The 22928-nt window shown below is 42.3% G+C and overlaps 1 protein-coding gene across 1 annotated transcript in view; it reads right to left on the bottom strand.

Moving 5' to 3' along the window:
• Positions 1–11249: 11249 nt before the first annotated feature.
• tlcd3a (TLC domain containing 3A) overlaps positions 11250–22928 on the bottom strand; it is a 23613-nt gene continuing 11934 nt past the window's right edge. Inside the window, exons 3-5 of the mRNA XM_010864179.5 lie at positions 15543–15762; positions 13806–13901; positions 11250–12123 (exon numbers count right to left, since the gene is read on the bottom strand). Of these exons, the coding sequence (XP_010862481.1) occupies positions 11770–12123; positions 13806–13901; positions 15543–15762 (670 nt within the window). The 3' untranslated portion in view covers positions 11250–11769. The remainder of the gene's footprint in view (positions 12124–13805; positions 13902–15542; positions 15763–22928) is intronic.

Genomic DNA, 22928 nt, shown 5'->3' with positions numbered 1-22928 from the left:
CGTAAAGACATTTTATTTACAATGTCTTCAGTATTCTAACCTCATGGCTTGAGCTCTGTGGACATAACAAAAAACAGCAGCCAAAGTGCACATCCCTCATCCCACAGCCCTATTAACTTGTCCACAATTTTACATTTGTGAAGGACAGCAATCAGGTAGGCCCGTTCTATTTGGTGAAAGCTTTTTCAGCATCCGGCTATAACAGTAAGGTCACCATCTCAGTGACTACATTATATTGAAGAGGTACCTAAATTGTTAAAAAAAGTTATTGTTAGGGATGAAGCCAGTTTAATCTGAATGGAAGTCTTTGCTAATATCTTTAGATATGTGCTTTGGGTAGAAATTGACATATAAGCCAACCACCTCTGGTTCCCCTTTTTTATGAATAATTATAATAACTGCAAAGGGTTTTCTGGATTTATGACATCAGAATCCTCTAAGTTCATGTAAGTGAGGTTACTCCTGAAGGTTCTACATGTACTAGAGTTCTACTTTTATTTTCCTTTATTTATACAGAGAAATCAGCATAGGACAAGGTCTACGGCTGAGCCCTGTATTGCAACAATAAAACATAAAAATACACACACAAATAAAAATATACAACAATCGCATAAAGTACAGTGTCATCAGCTTCTCACTGTTAGAAATATCTGTAATGTATGAGGTGAACAATAAATGAAACACATTTTAACTCTGTGCAACTCCTTTATTTACAACAAAAAGAGTCAATCACATCATTTCAAATGCGGAGTAGAAATAACTTTTCATGGTGTTTCACTGCCCTCTAGAGGGTCATGTGAGGACCAAGTGAGTCACATAAATTGCCATAGGAATTCTCAACATGTAATAATCCCTACAAAACCTTGGGGGATTTTACATTCTCTTCAAATACAGCCTGTGTTTTATTAAGGATTACCCTGGATCAGCTTTTTGACAACCATGGTAATCTAGTCAGGACAAGATGACATATTTGCATCAATTCACCCGGCCCAAAAATTTTGGCCTATAATGCGGTCGATGATATTGATATAAGTCACCTTCCCCTTTAGGTATTTACACTGTTATGAAAACGTTGAGGTGGAAGCCTACACGAAACATAACTCATTTGAATGGATCTAAAAAATACCCTATGGAAGAAATAAATGCTGCAATAAGTTTTACAGTTGTAGGGGAGAGAAAGTTTTATAATTCTAGCAGAGAGACTCCAAATGTAATTGTGTCTCCAAGTTAATGAGTAATCTCCTTATTTATTAAGTAACCATATTGGCCAACGTGCCCACACGTTCGAGGCCTGTTCTGAGTGGAACCTGTCCTGTTAAAACGCTGTATGGTCTTGGCCACCGGGCTGCAGCTCCGTTTCTGGGTCTTGGCAATCGTCTTATAGCCTAGGCCATCTTTATGTAGAGCAATAACAATAATTTCTTTCAGATCCTCAGAGAGTTCTTTGCCATGAGGTGCCATGTTTAACTTCCAGTGACCAGTATGAGGGAATGTGAGAGCGATAACACCAAATTTAATACACCTGCTCCCCATTCACAACTGAGACACCCAGGAGGGAAAATGGCTAATTGGGCCCAATTTGGACATTTTCACTTAGGGGTGTACTCACTTTTGTTGCCAGCGGTTTAGATATTAATGGCTGTATGTTGAGTTATTTTGAGGGGACAGCAAATTTACACTGTTATATAAGTTGTACACTCACTACTTTACATTGTAGAAAAGTGTCATTTCTTTAGTGTTGTCACATGAAAAGATATAATCAAATATTTGCAAAAACGTACCTGATACTGTACCTGATTCCAGTGTGCGTGAATACAGTTCTGTGTGTTAACTAGCGGCCCCTCCGAATGGGTCTGATGCTACAAAGTCATCGTGCCTCACGATTTAAAGAATAATACACATTTCTAAATTACAAATGAGTTCTTTGAACAATTTTACCTAACCTTAAGGTTAGATTACTGATCATTTTGAGTCTGTGTTCCACAATGCTTGAGGAGAATGTATACAAGGCTCTTAAATGAGCAAATGATGAATGAAACCTCCAGGCATAACCTATTAGTGTTCTGAGAGATATCTCTGTAGTAGATTACTAAACTTTGTATGAATAAGCAAATATAAACAATATACAGTTGTGCTCATGAGCATACCCTGGTAGAAATTGTGAAATTTTGGCACTGATTTTTAAAAACTGTCTTTTATTCAAGCATAGTGATTATATGAAGCCATTTATTATCACATAGTTGTTTGGCTCCTTTTTAAATCATAATGATAACAGAAATCACCCAAATGGCCCTGATCAAAAGTTTACATACCCTTGAATGTTTGGCCATGTTACAGACACAAAGGGTGACACACACATGTGAAAATGGCAATTAAAGGTGAATTGCAATGTTAAATAGCAATTAGTGTCTGTGTATAAATAGTCAATGAGTTTTTTAGCTCTCACATGGATGCACTGAGCAGGCTAGATACTGAACAGAAAAGACCTGTCAAAAGACCTGCGTAACAAGGTAATGGAACTTTATAAAGATGGAAAAGGATATAAAAAGATATCCAAAGCCTTGCAAATGCCAGTCAGTACTGTTCAATCACTTATTAAGAAGTGGGACATTCAGGGATCTCTTGATACCAAGCCATGGTGTCACGGTGCGGTGAGGATCAGTGCCACCGTCCCGTACACCTCCAGTTCCCATCACTCCACAAACGCATCCCGGACTTGTCTTCGTGTCACATGTCTTCAACTATTCACACCAGGTCCCAGTCATCTCGTTAGTATGTGTTTAAATGTTTCCCCTCTGCTCCCCACATTTGTCAATCATTGTTGTTGCTGTCTGTGTGCTACTTGTAACTGGTGAGTGTTTCGGTTGCTGCGTAAAGATTCAGCGCCTTTGTTTTCCTTAAGTTTGTTTTGTGTGCTCTGTGTTTGTTTTCTAATTAAAACCAACTACATCGAGTATATTCGCCTGCGCCTGGTTCCTCCACTACCGTCACCACGTCACACAGGGTCAGGTAGACCAAGAAATATTTCAGCTAAAACTGCCAGAAGAATTGTTCGGGATACAAAGAAAAACCCACCGATAACCTCAGGAGAAATACAGGCTGCTCAGGAAAAAGACGGTGTGGTTGTTTCAAGGAGCACAAAACAATGTTATATGAACAAAAATAAGCTGCATGGTGAATTTGCCAGAAAGAGGCATTTACTGCGCCAATGCCACAAAAAAGACTGGTTACAATATGCCTGACAGCATTTTGACGCGCCTCACAGCTTCTGGCACACTGTAATTTGGAGTGACAAGACCAAAATAGAGCTTTATGGTCACAACCTGGTTTCCTTGGTTTGGAGAGGGGAAAACAAGGCCTATAGTGAACAGACTACAATCCCCACTGTGAAGCATGGTGGTGGCTCACTTATGTTTTGGGGATATGTGAGCTCTAAAGGCACAGGGAATCTTGTAAAAATGGATGGCAAGATGAATGCAGCATGTTATCAGAAAATACTGGCAGAGAATCATCCTTTTTCTGCATGAAAGCTGCGCATGGAACATTCTTAGACTTTCCAGCATGACAATGACCCTAAGCACAAGGCCAAGTTGACCCTCCAGTGGTTACAGCAGAAAAAGGTGAAGGTTCTGGAGTGGCCATCACAGTCTCCTGACCTTAATATCATCGAGCCACTCTGGGGAGATCTCAAACGTGCGTTTCCTTTAAGACGATCAAAGACTGCATGACCTGGAGGCATTTTGCCAAGACAAATGGGCAGCTATACCACCTGCAAGAATTCGGGGCCTCATAGACAACTATTACAAACTACTGCATGGTGTCATTGATGCTAAAGGGGCCAATACACATTAAGAACTAAGGGTATGCAGGGGTCAGTTCATTTTTTTTTCTTTATTGCCTTGTTTTGTTTCATTATTGTGCCATTCTGTTATGACCTACAGTTGAATCCCATGAGAAATTAAAGACATGTTTTGCCAGCTCACTCACATTTTCTTTACAAATTGTACATATATTACCGATTCTCGAAGGGTATGCAAACCTGTACTGCTTAGAATAATTCTGCTGGTAACATTGGATTCTATTGTTTTCTGTAGTCAGTTACATGCATCCCCAACCCTGGACACAGGCTAGGAGGGCATGACACTTCTGACATTCAACCAGTGGAAAAACAGAGACATTTGTGTCCCACATTGTCTCATGGTATGTTATTAACAACACACTTCCCCAAAACTGTTCGCTGTCATTTAAACGGTTTGCTCCAGGGCCCCAGGCTAGGGTGCTGTCCACTTTACTTTGGACATTGTGTACTGAAGTTAAAACAATAATTAAAAAAATTCCCACTGTCAGAAAGAGGAAATTACTTGTCCCAAAGATATCGACTTAATTTTCAAAGCCAATTTTCTTTTTATCACTTACAGCCAAAGACGATAACATCTTGTATTCTACCGGTCTGCTCTGTTTCCAGATGACATGTCATCCCAACATTGCCGCTGTGGGCTGTTAATCAGATGGCAACCCGCTTGAATCCACGTATATGAACAGAAGAGATTACATTGGACACAACAGTCGGCCATTTTATAAGATGTGTGCAGTACTTTTACAGGTCCTGTTCGCTGAGTGAGAGTCTAATTATGCAGCACAACCGTGTGATTATAGTATAATCACACAGTCTAACAGGTTGTTCACTTCTGACTGGTCGTTGATTTTGAAGCATTTTTAGTTCCGTGCCTACTGAAAACAGCCCAGACTCCTTTGTGAAAAGCAAGACGTACAGAAAATAACAGACTCCGGTTTAAAAGGATTCATCAAATCAGTTTTATTTTTCTTTAAGGGGTGTCTGATTTCACAAGTTCCAACAAAATAATTCCTCTCAAATAATGCTTAGGTTATTTAATTTATGAGCCCATTCTCTTTTCAGATAAGAAATTCCTCAAGAAGGGCACACTACAAACCAAAACAATGTATATATGTATATATCAAATCAGATATATAAATATATATGAAAGAAAATCTGATTATGTTATCAAAAATAACAGGAGGCAGGGAGTGTTGAAGGTTGTGAAGAAGCTGCATTTATAGTAAATGACAAAGCCCAGAGATAACATGGAGACAGACTAGTAGGACGACAGTCCCTTTCAGGATAGAATACGTTAACATACACTGTGTAATGACAGAGAGACAGAGACAGCGGTCTGAATCCAAAAACAACAAAGCACAGCAAACAAATTCTAAACTTCAGTATAGTATAAAAATGTAACCAAATTGTGACAATTGTAGAGAGAAACACACCAGAAGACCCCTGAAGGAGTGGACACACATTTTGCCTTAAAAAAAAGAAGATACAAGTATGGGGACTCCATACACAGGATCCATACACAGTGCTGTTCTAATGGGAGAATGGAGGTATGCAATGCAATGGATAAAACCTGGCACGTCCTTGTCTGATAACGCCCCAAGGGTTTGCTTTTGTTTTTGACCTCAGAAGAAATACAGCCACAACCTGTAAACACTGCCTGCCAGCTCTAGGTGAATACACCAAGCTTTGAGGGTATCACAAACAGATCTCTCCAAGGCACTGGATACCAATTTAGATCACTATATCCAGGGCCTGTTTTTTTTTTATCTTTAATTTATCCATCTGGATTTTGGCTGCCGGACTGAATGAAGTGCATCAGAATAGAGTAAACACAACAGGAGTCCCCATTCAAGTCAATTTGTCTGTTATATATTTTTTTCTATTTCTATGCATGTAGTCCTATCTGAAAGGCAAACTCCAATGGATTGTCCCAAAACTTCTAATAAATCTGGACAACACATAATTTGCCCCAAGTCCTAATTCAATCTAGTGTAATTGTAATTTTTTCACGATTGTTGATTTACATTTTTATCATGAACGTCATTGGCCCAGTTAATGACATTTTATTAGCTTTTTGTTTTTACAACTCGATTTCAGTCTTCATTTAAATCCACTGGCTTCCAGTCAGAGAGCCACACCCTTGACCCCCTCCGCCCAGACCCTTGAGAGTCCCTTGATAAAAGGGACTGGCCCTGTATGGATATGTGTCAAATCAAAGCAGCGAAAGTCTGTCTTTAGTTAGCCCAAGATGGTAAGCCCTCACTGAGGTATGAGTGGTGGACATCCCCCCCAAAGAGGACCAGGCTGGAGGAAGGACAAAGATGACAACGTGAGATGGGATGGATGACAAGGGTCACATACCCAGGGAATGGGAGGAGATCTACAGTTGATTTGTGCTACAACGGTGACTAGATTAAGATTAACAGCTATTTCTTGTCAAGGATTCTATGATTTACATGGTTGACTAAAGTGCCTGACAATCTTTGGTCTACCAACCCTACAGGTTGCAATACCGCAAGCCATGTCAGAATGCATTTGGAAGAAAGCAAAGAAGAAAATCAAAAACAGCAAAAGCAGAAAAACAGCACACCATTCCAGGTATTTTCATATCTCAAAATTCATTGTTTTCATAACTCTTTTTTTCACTCACAGTCTCACCATTTTAAAATAAATCTCTAAGTTATACAGATATAATGTTAAGATCTTCACCAAACCCTGAGCAAAGAGAGAAACCTCTGAGGCCAAACAAGACTTCATTACAGAAAATAAAAACGTCATCTTTCCGGTATGAGAACTGATGTAAAAATGATTTTTCTGGATATGTTTTAAACATGCTAACCCTTAAACCCTGTGAACAAGAAAATTCAGGCTCTGGATTGGATGTTAGGTCAGGGCAGGGTAAGTGTCAGTGTATCAGAATACTTGTTCTATAATGTGACTCGTTACACAAGTAAACATTTCAAATTCCTATAGCCGTGAGTCTCTCTCACCGTATCAGGCCACACAACATCTGTCAAGGGCTTAAATGTCAAATCAATAAAATAAAAACAGAACATTTTTAAGATCAGTGAAAAACATCTCTAAAATGTTAAAGTCACCAGTGTGCTAAACTGAACATTTTTACAGTGGGCTATCAGAAAGTATTTGGGTACCGGGTAAAAAAAATAAAAATAAAAGTATAATGAAAAGGTCAACAAAACAAATGTGTTTTTGCCACAGCCTTTGTTTGTTTGGTTGACCATTGCTTTTCTATTAAATCTGGCGCACAGTAAGTTTGAGTGTATGTGTATTCTATTTGGACTGTTAAAGTTAACAGGTAAAATAATGCATTAGCGCAAGCAAAACAAAATGTATATCGCTTAAACATCCACTATGGGCACAGCCTTGAGCAACATTTTTCCAAGGTGTTGGTTTAGAAAACAAACAAAAACACAAGTTGTAGCCAACAGAAGCTAACAACTTATGTTAAAGTTAGGTGGCTAACCAAAATAACCTTTACAATGCATCTTGATTCTCCTCTAACTTCAAGCAATTATTTTAAATCAGAACAGGACAACCATTCCATTTAAAATGTTTGCTGTAATTGTCCGGTAGAAAATGTTAAGCAAATTATCCTAACCCCAAAGACATCAATATAACAACATGTAGAATTTTGACCATTGTTCTAATTCTAGACTTAAATATTACACGTGTAATGTTATTGGGAAGCTAACATAGCTGCCATAGAATGTTTTACTGTTATGTAAATGCATCTTAACACAGATACTGCATTGGCAAACTGCTTTACATCTATGTGACAAATTCTTTAAACATTAAACCTGGCTCCTTTGATGATGGCAATTCCTCCAGGCCCGGAGACAGCAAAGAATCCCACTAACACTGTTACAACTTGACATCTGTGCCAAAGACGTGGTGTTGAAATAGTTGTAACACACCACCAGGCCGTGTCTTACTACGGAATAAGGTTTTTGGTTTCCGCCAGACCAAATGTCAACCACGTTGTTCGAAACGTTCACAAAGATTGTAATAATTCACCTGGAAGCACCTGTCAAGAGTTCTTAATGATCTATGGACTGATGATTCAAAGGGGGTTTTAAAAAAATCATATGTTTAGTCCTGTTATACCATTCAAAAACCAAACCAAAAACCACAATAAGAATGTTACATCAACAGTCCAACTTGGTGGTGGCTGCAGTGTGATGATTCGGTTTTAATGCCCACAAACTTATTCAACATAAACAAAAAACTAAATCAGGACACGGTCCTAAAGTCAAAATGTTGCCCTTCCCTGATTTGGTGAAAGAGGTAAAGAGCGGTGAGACGGCACAGCTCAATCCATCTGTATCAATGTGCCTCTTCTCGTTTCTTTTGTCTGTCCGTCTGAGGGCCAGACTCACCATCAGCCCAGTGACACGCCTGAAGGCCAGACTCACCATCAGCCCAGTGACACGCCTGAAGGCCATACTCACCATCAGCCCAGTGACACGCCTCGAAGGCCAGACTCACCATCAGCCCAGTGACACGCCTGAAGGCCAGACTCACCATCAGCCCAGTGACACGCCTGAAGGCCAGACTCACCATCAGCCCAGTGACACGCCTGAAGGCCAGACTCACCATCAGCCCAGTGACACGCCTGAAGGCCAGACTCACCATCAGCCCAGTGACAGGCCTGAAGGCCAGACTCACAATCAGCCCAGTGACACGCCTGAAGGCCAGACTCACCATCAGCCCAGTGACACGCCTGAAGGCCAAACTCACCATCAGCCCAGTGACACGGGTGAAGGCCCAGAATCACCATTTGTACACGAGGATTCAATCTGAAATGGCACTCCATCACAGCCTTGGAGTCTGGGCCAAACCATTCCAACAGTCCTATCATTTAGAAGCAGCAGTGATCAGCTTCCCAACTGTACCCCAGAATTCTTTGCTCTCCTACTCAAGCACTTACAGAACAAGCTGTCGGTCAGCCAAAACTACAGAGCACTTAACATTTTCACAGAGCTGCCCCCCCTATGAAAAGCCATTAGCCCAGTTTGGCGCTGGACGTGAGGAGAGCAGAGGCGTGCCAATGCAACCTAACAATCAGACAAAACATCTCAGGATAGGGCAACACTGACATTACTGACACCAATGTGCAGAGATCAGGGGTCTGTGCATAGATCAACAGTGCTGGGTGTGCCAAATATAACGCATCCTGACTAGGGCCTTATTAAGACTTCAACACGTTTACCTAAAATCGTTAGGATTTACTGAAACTAAAATGTAGTCTGTGAAGGTAGGTTTTAAGCAAACATGTAGCCCCCCGCCACAAACACACCTCCATTCTCAAAGGGTTCCAATAGGCCAAGGGCAGCCTTCTTAAATCTGGTCAGAGTTAAAACTATAATAATCCGCTGATGAGTGTGTGTGTGTGAGAGAGAGATATAAATGTAAATCTCAAGTGAAGTTTGATGGCTTCAGATGCTTTCAAAGTGCTAACTGACTCTACAGATGTTTGCTATCATCAAGGTTGTCATCATAAAAAACTAGAGTTCACATGGTAATGAATTCTCTAAAAACATACTTAGTTATTATTCTGTATTTACAGCCCTATGATTGGTGCTCCATGCTAGCAGCGCTTAATGCCAAAAAAAGGCATCCGTTCCTCATTGTCACTATGAACAAATGCCATGGATGGGCACTCTGGCTAAAATCACCAGCACTTCAATTTACCAGTAAATTAGTAATAATTATCTACACATTAAAATAATTTAATTTATACAGAATTATTGCCCTCATAGTTGAAGGCTAGTACTATTTCGAAGACACCATAAAACTATGGGAACGTACTCGAGGCCATATGGGTTTTGTGGCCAATATGTTTAATATATCTAAAAACTGTGCATTGTATGATGGGCTGTTTCCACCCAAGTTGGGGGAAAACTCAAGTCATCCCCACAACTGGCAAACACGAGGGAACATAGAATATATTGAGTGTTGCCACCACCAAGCCTCGATCCTTCTACTGGAAAATGTTCTGTTTGAAAACAGAGTATATTGTTGGAGCAGGGCCGCATGCAGTTGTGTAGTCATCCTGCTCCGGCGTCATGCTGGGAACTTCACCCATTGTTTTCATATCTAAACATCATGTTCATCTCTGCTACATGGGCTTTTACATTGTCCTCGCTGTTTTTAACCCAACCCATTTTATTGCTCTAACTGGCGCCTCGCAGGCGGTCCCTGGTGGGCACCACGTGACCATAAAGGGGTGCCCAGTGGGCCACCCCCACTTCCTCCCCTGACTGCTAATGCCAGAGGGCTGCATTGACCTAAATGAGACACCCTCCAGACTCCTTCTGCTGGAGGGCAGCACTGACCTAAAACAAGTAGCCCCCCACACCACAAACTTGACCTTGAGTGACAGTAATGTCTGCCCTCATTAAAAGCAGCTTCAGCTGTCACTGTGGCAACCAAGCCAAAGCGGTTACTAACCCACCAATCCAGTTCCTTCTAATGCCATTGCATCGCTCCCAGTGAAGTCCTGTGTGTGTAAACATACAGACTAAGCTTTTGCTAAGATGCTCCCTTGAAGCAGGGAGGACAGAGCGAATAATATACAGAGGCTCCTCCCACATTGCTGGTGAGTAGTGGAGCTTGTGATGCCACGGGCCATGAGTGACACTGAGGGGTGGAGCTTAGACACTTACTGTAAACGGACATGGCAGGGCAGCAGTGCCGCACACAGAACTCTGTTGGGCCGTAAAAGACAAACCAGGAAGACAGGATTGGCCGGCGGCGGTAGCCACAGAGACAACAAATGAGAAGACGGGACAATGGAGTTTGGACTAAGGTGGGTAAAGGGAGGGGGGGGGAGTCCCACAATCAAATCACATTAAATGGGTTTTTGTGTAGCATTGCTGGTGCAAAGAGCTTGTTGCATTTCTCATGTAATCTCTCCTTCAAATTTGACCGAGGCATCACCACACCTACTGCACAGTTGCTTTTGGACACCCCACCCTAGTCCTCCACCCCTTGTCCCACCATCCAGCCTTGTCCCACTGGGTTTGTATTCCTCCATCACAGTCCAGTCTAAAGATGGGGCCTGGGCTGGGTGGACAAAGGCTTCAGAAAATGGGAATGGTCAGAAAATGACACAAATAAAATCATAATCAACAACAAATAGAACAAATCAACCAGTTTTACAGACATATTTGTCTATACTGTAACAGGTCTTCCAATCAGCAGAAATACTAGTGAGGGGGGGGGCATGACCAGGTGACTGTCACAGAACTGGACAGGTCACATGAACAAATACGGAGTGCTCACATCAAGTGTCTTGGTGTGAAATGTAAATGTGTTTTTCTGCACATCCCAAGCGCCCCGCAACCAAGCCCCCCCCCCCCCCCCCCCCCCTCCGAGAAACCCTGTGAGAGAAGCCCCCGGCCCCAACATTTTGGAAAATGCCAGGAGCTTCCCTCTCTTTATTCTTCATACCCATCTTAGATAGCACTACAAACATGACCCCATCCAGTCCATCTAATCCAAGCAGAGGTGGGGGAGGACTGGTACCAACCCCAGAATCATCATCATCATCATCATCAACAGTGGCGGTTGGACTAGCATGGGGGTGGAGTGGATCAGTAGTATTGAAGCAATGGGAAACAGGGACTGGGATGGGGGCCAGGTGTTCAGGGTTTGGACCAGCAGTAGCAGTACTTGTGTATTCATAGTAGTAACTATTGTAGTAGTTGTTGTTTTGAGGAGACTGTGGAAATTAGCTGTAGTGCCTTTGCAGTAGTAATAGTAGTAGTAGTAGTAGTAGTAGTAGTAGTAGTAGTAGAAGTAGTAGTAGTCGATGCTAGTTTGTTTTTGTGACTCGAGCGCAGACACAGAGAACTGACAGAGTGCCATGGTGACGGGGAGGCTCTCCGGGTCTAATGGTCTCCTCCCTTGGGTTGGCTGTCCGTGAGAGAGGAGATGGAGGAGGAGGTAGGCGGGGCCAGGGGGGAGGAGTCCTGGCTGCCGGTGGAGGAGCGTCGCTGGCGCTGGTAGAGTCGCCACCCCTTGCGGCAAAGCAGCACAAACCAGTAGACCTGCGGCGCCAGAATGCACAGGTTGCCCAGGTTGACGGACAGCGCCAGGTGGAAGGGCGCGCCGTAGATGGGGATGCCATAGTGACGGCCATACACCCAGTACATGTAGGGGAACAGGGCAATTCGACACAGGAAGAAGCTGAGCAGCACCATGCCTCCGTTGGCCTTGTGGACCCAGCAGTCCTGCAGACCCAGCTGGAGCAAACAAGACGTGGGGGAAAGGGTGTCGGGAGACAGAGGCAGAAAAACATCATGAGCGTTATTCGGAGATCTACGTGAGCAGAGCATCAGCTGAACAGGAATCACTGGGCCTCCCTCCTTCCCGTTAAGTAACCACTGAAAAGGATCAATGGCAGCCACGCCCCATGGAACATCAGTGACTGCCATTAGCTTATCCACCATTTCAGGGAGGGAAGGAGGCAATCTAATGGCTCTTTTCCACTGCATGGTACCGCCTCGACTCGGCTACACGCCTCGCCTATTGTGCTTTTCCACTGGCCCAAAGTTGGGATAGTACCTGGTACCAGATATATTTTTTTTTAGTACCTGCTCTGTTGAGGTTCCAAGCGAGCTGAGGCCATACCAAAAGGTGACGTGAAAACATCGAAGACTTCTGATTGGACAAGAGTGACTCAAAGCGTGCAGCAAAGCAAAACAAGCTGTTCTGCTGTTAGATGTCCAGTGTCAGAGTGGTTTTATGAGACAAGAACTGCGCCTCTTTGCGGGTCTGTCCCAGGAATCCTTGCATTGAAATGGGTTAATTTCAGTGTCAGTGTATAGGACCAGACTCGTAATTTAAACAATCGTATTTTCCCAACACTCCTCTCGGTTTGGACATATGCACTGGCGTTGAAATCAACTCGTTATCCCCATGAGACCCACAAAGACACACTGTTTTTGTAGCCTACAAAAATACCTCGTTTTTTCCCCTCTGGGTTTTTCTAGGCTAACTGGTATTCATTGCACTGGTCTAAGTAGTAATGTCAAGCCAAACAGAAGCAGTCTACCAAGCTTTCTAACAATTTTTGCAGTCTGCAATGTATTAAGACCAAAGTTACTGCTCACCCTGCTTCCTCGCTACTACTAGTATAAACGCTGCCTTGTGTACAGTAGGCTACTCTTGAGTCAGTCAGTATGGTATTATAGCTGGCAATTAATAAAGCAATTACTTATACCTGTTAATCGGGATGGAGGGGTTATGTAGGTTGTTTTAAATGTGTTGGTGTTGAGTTGTTAAGTGTATACACTTAAATCAAACAGAACATTGCAGTTAGGTCATCTTTTATACTGCAGGGCAATAATTCTATTCTACTTGTTCACTCTTTTTCAAACAGGGTTTGTGACCATGTTATCCAGATTTAGTTTATTTTTGATTTGCCACTTTACGTTCAAAGCTCATCAATTTAAAATAAAATTGATGGAGTTCAATAGATTTTTCTGTTCACTGCAGGGTTCATGTTAGTTGGTAAATGCCGGCTTTTTGCCGGAATCAGGTGTACAACATCTCCATTATCGTGTGTTGCGTTGGAGGTGGCGTCACGGCAGTTTTCCTGGGATGTCACTATGGGCGGGCACAGGGGACTATCTGCAGTGGAAAACCAACAGAGGAGAGGCACGTAGAGCCGAGTCGAGCTGGTACCATGCGGTGGAAAAAGTGCCATAATGGTCTCATGAAGGGCCTGACCAGTCCACCAGAGGGCGCTGAGTAGAGACCGAGAGCAGAGTGTAGCGGCTCTACTGAACAGAGCAAGTGAGGCGCAGGCCCCAGACCACTCACTGCCTGTTACTGATACATACCAGGAGAGTGAACCTAGTCTGTACATCATGGATACACTGTTAGAGAAGTGTGTATGTTGGTGTGTTTGTACGTGTTTTACCTGGATGAGGATCTTCCCTAAGGAGACGAAGGGGGTGCTGAACTCTGTGAGGAACAGGCAGCCAATGAAGTAATCGCCCTGGTCCCTCCTGAAGAACTGAATAAGCACAGTGAGGGAGAGGACAAAGTTACTACAGTCTGAAACGGGATCATACACACATGCTGGCACACACACTTAAACACACCTTCAGAACCGTAGAATGACCTTGTTCCTAAAAAAAACAACAACCCAGGAGTCAGAACGGGAACACGGCCAAGGGAACAGGAAGTACCTGGACGGACACGGTCCAATAACAACCACTTTCACATTTGGTTGCAAAGGGTTGCCCAATTAAAACTAGTCAGACTTAGGCCAAGAGCCCAGATGTAAGATTAACCAAAGGATCACTATAAGTACATGAGTTAACATAAGATTGGGGATGCCAAACAGAGAGGGGTCTGTCCCTCCATGACTTGATCGTATTGTGGTCCGTGACCAGACATGAGGGCCGGTTATTACCTGGGAGAATCAGTCATGACCTCGTTGGTTTCACCAGACATGAAAATGCTTAAAAAAGGGTTCAATTTGCAGAGGCTTACCTGAAAGTTTCAAATGGTGTAGAATTTAAGATTTTGTGATACTATTTGCTCTGTTTTTTGTGGTTAATAATGTACATTTCATACAAAGCAATCCAGTGTTATGTGTACTCAGTTGTAGAAAGATTTTAAGCAGGACCTATATTTACAAGATATCTAAAAGAACATCCCCACTTTCGTATAAAACATTAGCTATGAACTAGCCGTGATTTCTTTTTTTAACTAGACGGATTCATGTTTACTGTTATATCAGATGGGGTTGGATTAGTGAAGTTTCCGTGGCAACAGTCATCAACTGCTGACCTTTAACTGATTGGACCCTTTTAAGGCGGTAAAGTGCAGTGATGGATAGAAACTGAGAGCTCACTCAAAACATGCAATTTATTTTGCATTGGATTATGTGATTGCAGAATCCTGGAGGGAACAATAGGTGTGTGTGTGTGTGTGTGTGAGATGATGCTAAGCCAGTAGCGTGTGGGTGTGAGGCACAGACCTGCAATCTGGCCAATGGAAGAGTGACCTGCAGCACACACTACTTCTATGTAACTCTAACCTACCTAGACACAGCTACCTACTCTCTGTACCTGCTGGCTGGACTGGCCCTGTCTGTCTGTGTGTGTGTGTGTGTGTGTGTGTGTGTGTGTGTGTGTGTGTGTGTGTGTGTGTGTGTGTGTGTGTGTGTGCGTGGGAGGGGAACAAAGCAGCAAGGAGAGCAGCTGGAGCCTGAATAATGGAGGGTAGGGGTAAGGTGATCTCACATCACTACTGACAACCAAACAAAGGGGCCAGGTTTCTAGCAAACCTCACCTTCTGGCTAAATGAAATGGAGGCTAATGCCAGCCAAGTGTGTTCCCCTCATCACTACACACTCATCTGTCGTCATGCAGATACCAGTCCCGGTTCTTCACTGAAACTGGAGTGGACGAGGAGACCAAAGACAATGGAATTCACATCTGCTAGTCTCCCCTTTTCTGACTGTCCCATTCATCAATCTCCTCCCTTGTCCTACTCCTCCATTCTCTTATCAGCGTCAGGCAGCAGACTGGTCAGCAGGGCCATGAGACCCACCACTCTCCCTTCTCTCATCAGTGACAAGCAACAGGACTGACGGACAGGGACAGGAAAGGCGTGCGTGCGTGCGTGCATGCATGTGCGTACTGACCAGGGTGACAGGTAGTAAGATGGTGAGCAGGGCGATATGGTGGAGCACCAGCAGGAACTCGCGGCGGATGAACGAGTTGACCGTGGTCAGCGAGTGCTCCTTGTACTCCTCATGACCCTTGACCCGGAAGCGGTAGTAATGGCTGAGGTACATAGCGTAGATGTCGTACGTCATGTAGGGCACGCCGTACCAGATGACAAAGTAGGTGGCCAGCCAGTACCTGAGAGGGGAGGAAACCCGTGGGACTCGTTAACAAGTTGCAGTCAGCGTTTCAGAACGGATTGGTGAACAAACCCAGGGACCTGATTATTTGTGAGTTCAAGAAGTCCACAGCAGAGTGGTCAGTCACCTGTCTTCATGAACTGGCCCCAGGTCAGCTCTGTGTGAATGTGATTTAGTATGACTCAAGGTTTGAGTTCCAAATGTGCACTAATAACCTCCTTTTTTGCCTGGACTGATTATGCGGAGCTGGCTAAGAAGAGTGAGCCAGCGAGCGACTGACTGACTGACCCTTGTTAAATAGTGTAGTGGTTAGAGAAGCGCACCTGCAACCAATAGGTCCCGCGCTCGAATCTCGTTACCTTCAAAAAATTATGCATTAGGATTTGTTTCCGGATACATTAAAAACTTTTCTGGCTACAACCTTCAGTAGCTATGTTATAGTAAGCCAAAAAGAAAACTGTTTATATTGCGACTATTTCTGGTGGATTTTCGAAGTACGCATCCGTGCATGATTTTTGGGGTAATATAAGCTAGATAAAAAACACTTGGGCAGTAAAAGAGTATGGGTTTCCACGATTCTCTTGTCTTTTCAATTGATGAAAAAGTCAGTTATCGTCCCCTATATTGATTGATACAATAACAATGTAATTTCATGAATGAAAGAAAAGCGAACGTTTTGTGCCATGAAATAGCTTTGGCTGTGTTAAGTTCATATTCAGTCTTGCTAGAAATTGCTCAAATCTTATGACTATTCCAAGTAGTAAGTTGGACACTAGTAAGTCTATTACTGGCTAATAAGTAGTTAAAACGGCCAATGGTAAAAGCCATACAGTTCAGAGATTTGTGCAGGAGGTAAACTTAAGAAATGTTTCAAACTTGGCCAAATGATCTATACCGACACTGGGCAAACATATAACATTGTGGTGTAGTGGTTAAATACACACCCATTCACGTGGGAGACCCAAGTTTGAATCCAGTGAGGGTGATAACACATCACTTTTAATTGCGGGACCAGCTGAACTAGGCTTGCCTAGTTCATTTTCTGGTTTTATGTTAGGAAAGAACCAAGCATGTCACCTCTGACCTTCACAATGTATTTCAAGATCACCAGACATCTATGATGGCTCAAAAGACAAGGTGTACTTAGGCCAAGATGCATGCGTTAGCATTTTTGGAAAGTAAAGCTAGCTATTTCTCTCACTTGGTAAGTCCATGCAGGGGCAGGTCAAACTGGTTGCAGGTCCCTCGGCTACAGGTCTTTATGAGACCATGCTTATTTAAAGTTGTATTATAGTTTATAGTGGATATTGTCGGAATGAAGGCATCTAAACATTGTTTCAATTAAGTAACTTAAGCAGCTTAAATTAGCAATTTTTTAAGCACCATGGACAGTCATAGCTTGAAACCAACACACACACACACACATGTGTAAAAAACACTTGGGCAGTAAAAGAGTATGGGTTTCCACGATTCTCTTGTCTTTTCAATTGATGAAAAAGTCAGTTATCGTCCCCTATATTGATTGATACAATAACAATGTAATTTCATGAATGAAAGAAAAGCGAACGTTTTGTGCCATGAAATAGCTTTGGCTGTGTTAAGTTCATATTCAGTCTTGCTAGAAATTGCTCAAATCTTATGACTATTCCAAGTAGTAAGTTGGACACTAGTAAGTCTATTACTGGCTAATAAGTAGTTAAAACGGCCAATGGTAAAAGCCATACAGTTCAGAGATTTGTGCAGGAGGTAAACTTAAGAAATGTTTCAAACTTGGCCAAATGATCTATACCGACACTGGGCAAACATATAACATTGTGGTGTAGTGGTTAAATACACACCCATTCACGTGGGAGACCCAAGTTTGAATCCAGTGAGGGTGATAACACATCACTTTTAATTGCGGGACCAGCTGAACTAGGCTTGCCTAGTTCATTTTCTGGTTTTATGTTAGGAAAGAACCAAGCATGTCACCTCTGACCTTCACAATGTATTTCAAGATCACCAGACATCTATGATGGCTCAAAAGACAAGGTGTACTTAGGCCAAGATGCATGCGTTAGCATTTTTGGAAAGTAAAGCTAGCTATTTCTCTCACTTGGTAAGTCCATGCAGGGGCAGGTCAAACTGGTTGCAGGTCCCTCGGCTACAGGTCTTTATGAGACCATGCTTATTTAAAGTTGTATTATAGTTTATAGTGGATATTGTCGGAATGAAGGCATCTAAACATTGTTTCAATTAAGTAACTTAAGCAGCTTAAATTAGCAATTTTTTAAGCACCATGGACAGTCATAGCTTGAAACCAACACACACACACACATGTGTGTGTGTGTGTGTGTGTATTATTATTTTGTGATTTTTAGTTTTTGTGATTTTAATTTCTTCATAACATTATGTTTGGTTAAATGTGGGAATGTATAGGGAGAGACTGGCAACAAACAGACCTGACCAATTCAGTAGATAAAAGCAGAGTATTTGTTGTCACTAACCCCCAGATCCCACCCAGAATGACAGGGTTCCCCACTGTCAGTTACACTCAGAGTCTGTGTGTGTGTATATATGTGTGTGTGTGTGTGTGTGTGTGTGTGTGCACATGGGTATATATCTTTTTGTAATACTTTTTTAATGTATTTTATTGTTTGCTAATATTGCTATTCTCAGGTTTCTATATGTATTGCTATTCTAAGGGTTCTATATGTATTGCTATTCTCAAGGTTCTATATGTATTGCTATTCTCAAGGTTCTATATGTATTGCGATTATTGTAGTTCTAAGTACTACTGTTCTCATGGTTCTCTACAATGTGCAATTCTCAGGGTTTTGTGAATCACAATTTAATTCTCAAAATATATGCATGTCTGCAACAGAGACTAAGGACAGGACAGAAGATCTTTCATGAAAACTAATAGGCTCCTCGTTTAAAAAAGGTGGAGAAGAAGCAGAGTTTTTTAAGCATGCCCATGTGCACTACTGTTGCAATGTTTCAGACTGTTTGGTGGGAGGTGACTCACGCACTCCTGCTCTGCACTGCTCTGTGGGGGTATTAAGCCCTGGGGGGATTAGCAGAGCACTGATGCTGGGTCAGGTCAGAAGGTAGCCATGGCATTGCACTGAGTGAGGCTGGGACAGGGTTGGAGGTGGCCCAGGCCTGGCAAATGACTGGCTGGATTAGACTGACTATTAGCATTAGCAGTATTGTTAGTATTAGTCAAGCAGTGCTAGCCGGACCAAGCTGGAAACACAGGGATAAGGATGCTAAGCTACGCTAAACTAACCCACAGCAGCCTACTACTGTCTGACTGAGCAGATGGCCATCTGACCGCATTACACTATTAGCATCAACCAGGTAGTAGGACAAGGTTATGGAATATGAAGTAGCGCTGCAACTAACAACTATATTGATAATCCATTAATCTGTCGATTACTACTTTAATCAATCGGATAGAGAAAATACATGAATTCCAGAAATAAATGCAGGTGTTTAAAATAAATTCAGTGCATTTTTATCCTTTTACAATGCCTTAATTAAAACAACTATAGGCAGTAGTTAGAAAACAAATACAAACATGCAAAACTAAAGGGTTATAATAATAATAACATTTTCAAGACTGTTGGAAAAGCATTCCAGGGAATCATGAAGCTGGTCGAGAGACTTTTGACTGATACTGTAAATGTTAATGGAAATTGTAATGCATGTAAATGCCTCAACATTTTTGTTGTGGAGAAATATAGAACTAACTAAATGTAACACTAACATTTTAATCATTTTGTTCATTTGATTCAGCCCCCTCTGTTTTTAACAGATGATAATGGACCAAATACCTTTTTTGTATTAATTCTGTATACTAAGGCTGATAATAACAGATGAGTGACTCTGAGATCCAAAAGACAAATGGCATCTTCTCCTTAGTCATTGTCGGTCCTTCCGGTGATCCAAAAGATTATTTTGCAGAACGAGAAGGACCATGAGAAAAATATTCTTTATAAATCTGATCAGTTTACAGTCTTACCAACAGACATGCACATAACTGTCACATGTTGGAAGGAGGCAAAACACAAGCGCAGGGAGAATGGAGGACATTTAATAAATGAAACAAAACGGACAGGAACCAAACAGAATACTTGATAAAAGGACTAGGACAGAAACAAAGTAAAACACGGAACCAAAACAAAACTGTGACATTAGGATCTAACCAAAACAAAGACCGACAGGATACAATGGGGAAGCAGGAACTTAAATAGGGTCTGGGATCAGGGAAAACTGGTGCGGGCAAAATTCTAAAGAAAAACAGGTGTCCATGATGAAGAGAGGGAGAAGGCATCGGATTCACGGCTGGCTGATGTGCCAGAATGTGACAATAACAATAATCTGACAGCTGATTAACAAATATTTACTGTAGCTAATGTTTCTTACTTTGGAATGTTAAGGATGATAATAAATGACATACTCAGAGATCAGAAAAACTGAAAGACTTATTTTCTCATTAGCCGTTAGCTTTCCATAGTTCCTTCAGGTGAACCAAAGCGCTGAAAGATCCATCGATCATCATTCATCGTTACCTCTGGTGAATGAGATTTGAAGATCCATGGATAATCATTTATTTCGATCGTCCTTTTGGTGAACGAGATTCAGAGATCCGAAAGAGCCATGGATCACCGTCAATTTCCTTCATTGTTCCTTCAGGTGAATCAGATTCGAAGATCCTACTGAGATTAATCAGGAATCACGCTTCACCAAGATGATTTGTTCAAAAATAATAAATCATTCGCGAACAACCCATCACCACAAATGCTGTAGTTTTGAAAGTGAAATGTTTTCTAATTCTTGCTTGATATAGGATTTCAGCTACTCAACAGTTCTCGGTCTCCTTTGTTGTATTTTTCGTTTAATAATGCGCCAAATATTTTCAATAGGTGACAGGTCTGTACTGCAGGCAGGCCTCATTATTAGTCCAGAGGACACAGCGTCCATGGAATCAATTAAAAATGTTGATCAGTCAGACCACAGGACAGTTTTCCACCTCACATCAGTTCTTCTTAAATAAGCTTGGGCCCAGAGAGGGGGTGGCGGTTCTGGATCTTGTTTATATCTGGTTTCTTCTTGGCATGGTAGAGTTAACTTGCATTTGTGGTTGCAGCGACACTGTGTTCATAGACAATTGTTCCTGAGCTCATGTAGTGATTTCCAATACAGAATTGTATCCAATATTGGTTTTCGGCCTTGTCCCTTGCATACAGAGATTTCTCTGGATTCTTGGAATCTTTCAATATTATGTACCGTAGATGATGAGATCTCCAAACTCTGCAATTTTATGTTGAGAAATGTTATTCTTAAATCGTTGCACTATTTGCCTGTGCAGTCTTTCACAGAGTGGTTTTGGGGTTTGTTTTTCAACTTTTTACGTTATTTAGGGTAAGGATAGGGCTAGGGAAAATTGGTAATATTGTTTCTATATCCCACAGTATCGATAAATGTGTGAAAAGGGATTTATGTTAGAGAGGAAGAGCATCTTGGAAATTCTTGGTTCTTGGAATGCTTAGAGGCAGTTTTTTTTGCTGGACCGTGTAAGCAAAGCCGGCTAAGAAGAGCGAATGTCTCTTACTGAGTGAGTGAGTCATGTAGGGCACGCCGTACCAGAGGACAAAGTAGGTGGCCAGCCAGTACCTGAGAGGGTAGGAAACCCGTGGGGCTCGTTAACAAGCTGCAGTCAGTTGTATAATTTGATGTGTTTCTAGGACTAGTGAACACACCCAGGGTCCTGATTATTAGTGAGTTCAAGTAGTCCACAGCAGAGTGGTCAGTCACCTGTCTTCCTGAGCTGGCCCCACTGACTGACTGACTCTTGTTAAATAGCATAGTGGTTAGAGAAGCAGACCTGTGAGTTATAGTACCAGAGTTATGAATTATTCCATATAGACGAAAACTTTGTTGGCTAAAACCTCCAGTGACTACAGTTTACGGTTTCAATTCCTAGGACTATTCCAGTAAGTTAGTAGATACTGGTAAAGCCTGTTACTGGCTAATAAGCTTTTCAAACGGCCAGTGGTAAAAGCTAACAGTTCATAGACTCCATATTTGTGGTGGAGGTAAACGTAGTAAGAAACGTTAGTCAGTTTAACTGTATGAATGTCATTCACGAATGGCCAATTAGCTGTTAAAACAGCCAGTGGCAAAAGAGGATTTGTTCATAGACACAAGAGGCTATACTCTTGTCACACCTAGAGCTCTGTGGTGAAGTGGTTAGGGACGCAGCCTTTCACGTGGGCAAACTGGGTTCGAAACTCAAGAGGGCAAAACGTTCTATTGTGGTCCTGCTGAACTAGGCTTGCCTGGTTTCTTATTTCCTATTGACATTGATAAGAGGAAGTACACCTACTAAAACACTGGGAGCATCAAGAGCTGCATGTTACAGTCACTTGTGTCTGTCACGTATGGGCCAAATACTGCTGATTTTGTGTTATAAGGGTAATTTAGCTTTTCTCTTAAAATAAAAGCGTAGTGTCATGTAATGCACTGCTATTTAATAAGGATGCAATGGTACAAGGTATGTTTATTGAACTGTTAGCTACGTCCCCTACGGTTCAATACGCACATGTGTATTGTGGAGGTACGGTGTGCCTGTCATTTTCCTATACTTTCTAAAACATGCTTATTGCGCTGCTGACTGCACGCACGTTGTAGATTCAGATCCACAGAACTAGCTTGTGAACAGGTAACGTTCACAAAATGTGGCAATCGCAGTAACCACAACACCCCTTCCCCTTAAACAACCAATGGACGATTTGCAATAACATCTCAGTAGGAAACCTCCCTAAAGGCGCCCCATGAAGAGAGGGGAAACTAAAAACAAATTATTCTCTCAGCTCCAACGTGCCAATGCCGAGCGCTAGCGAGACAGAGAGAAGCAAATTTGAAGAGGCATTGCTGTCTTTCAAATCCGCTGCGTTGGAACATTTTGGATTCAGCGTTCAATACGCCGACGAGGGTAAGAAGACTGTAAACAAAGTACAGTCTGTAAGCATTGCTTTGCCACTTTCAGCTACTCGAGTGAAAACACTGTGTTATTCATACTGAAACCGTACCGTTACCGTGACCCACAAACCGCGATGCATACTCAACCATGGGTCCAGTGTACCGCTGCATCCCTACTATTTAAACACAATAACC

The sequence above is a fragment of the Esox lucius genome, chromosome 7 (assembly GCF_011004845.1).
Source record: "Esox lucius isolate fEsoLuc1 chromosome 7, fEsoLuc1.pri, whole genome shotgun sequence".
NCBI classification, from domain to species: domain Eukaryota; kingdom Metazoa; phylum Chordata; class Actinopteri; order Esociformes; family Esocidae; genus Esox; species Esox lucius.
The sequence above is the reverse complement of the archived record's forward strand: the minus strand, read 5'-3'. Positions and strand labels throughout refer to the sequence as shown.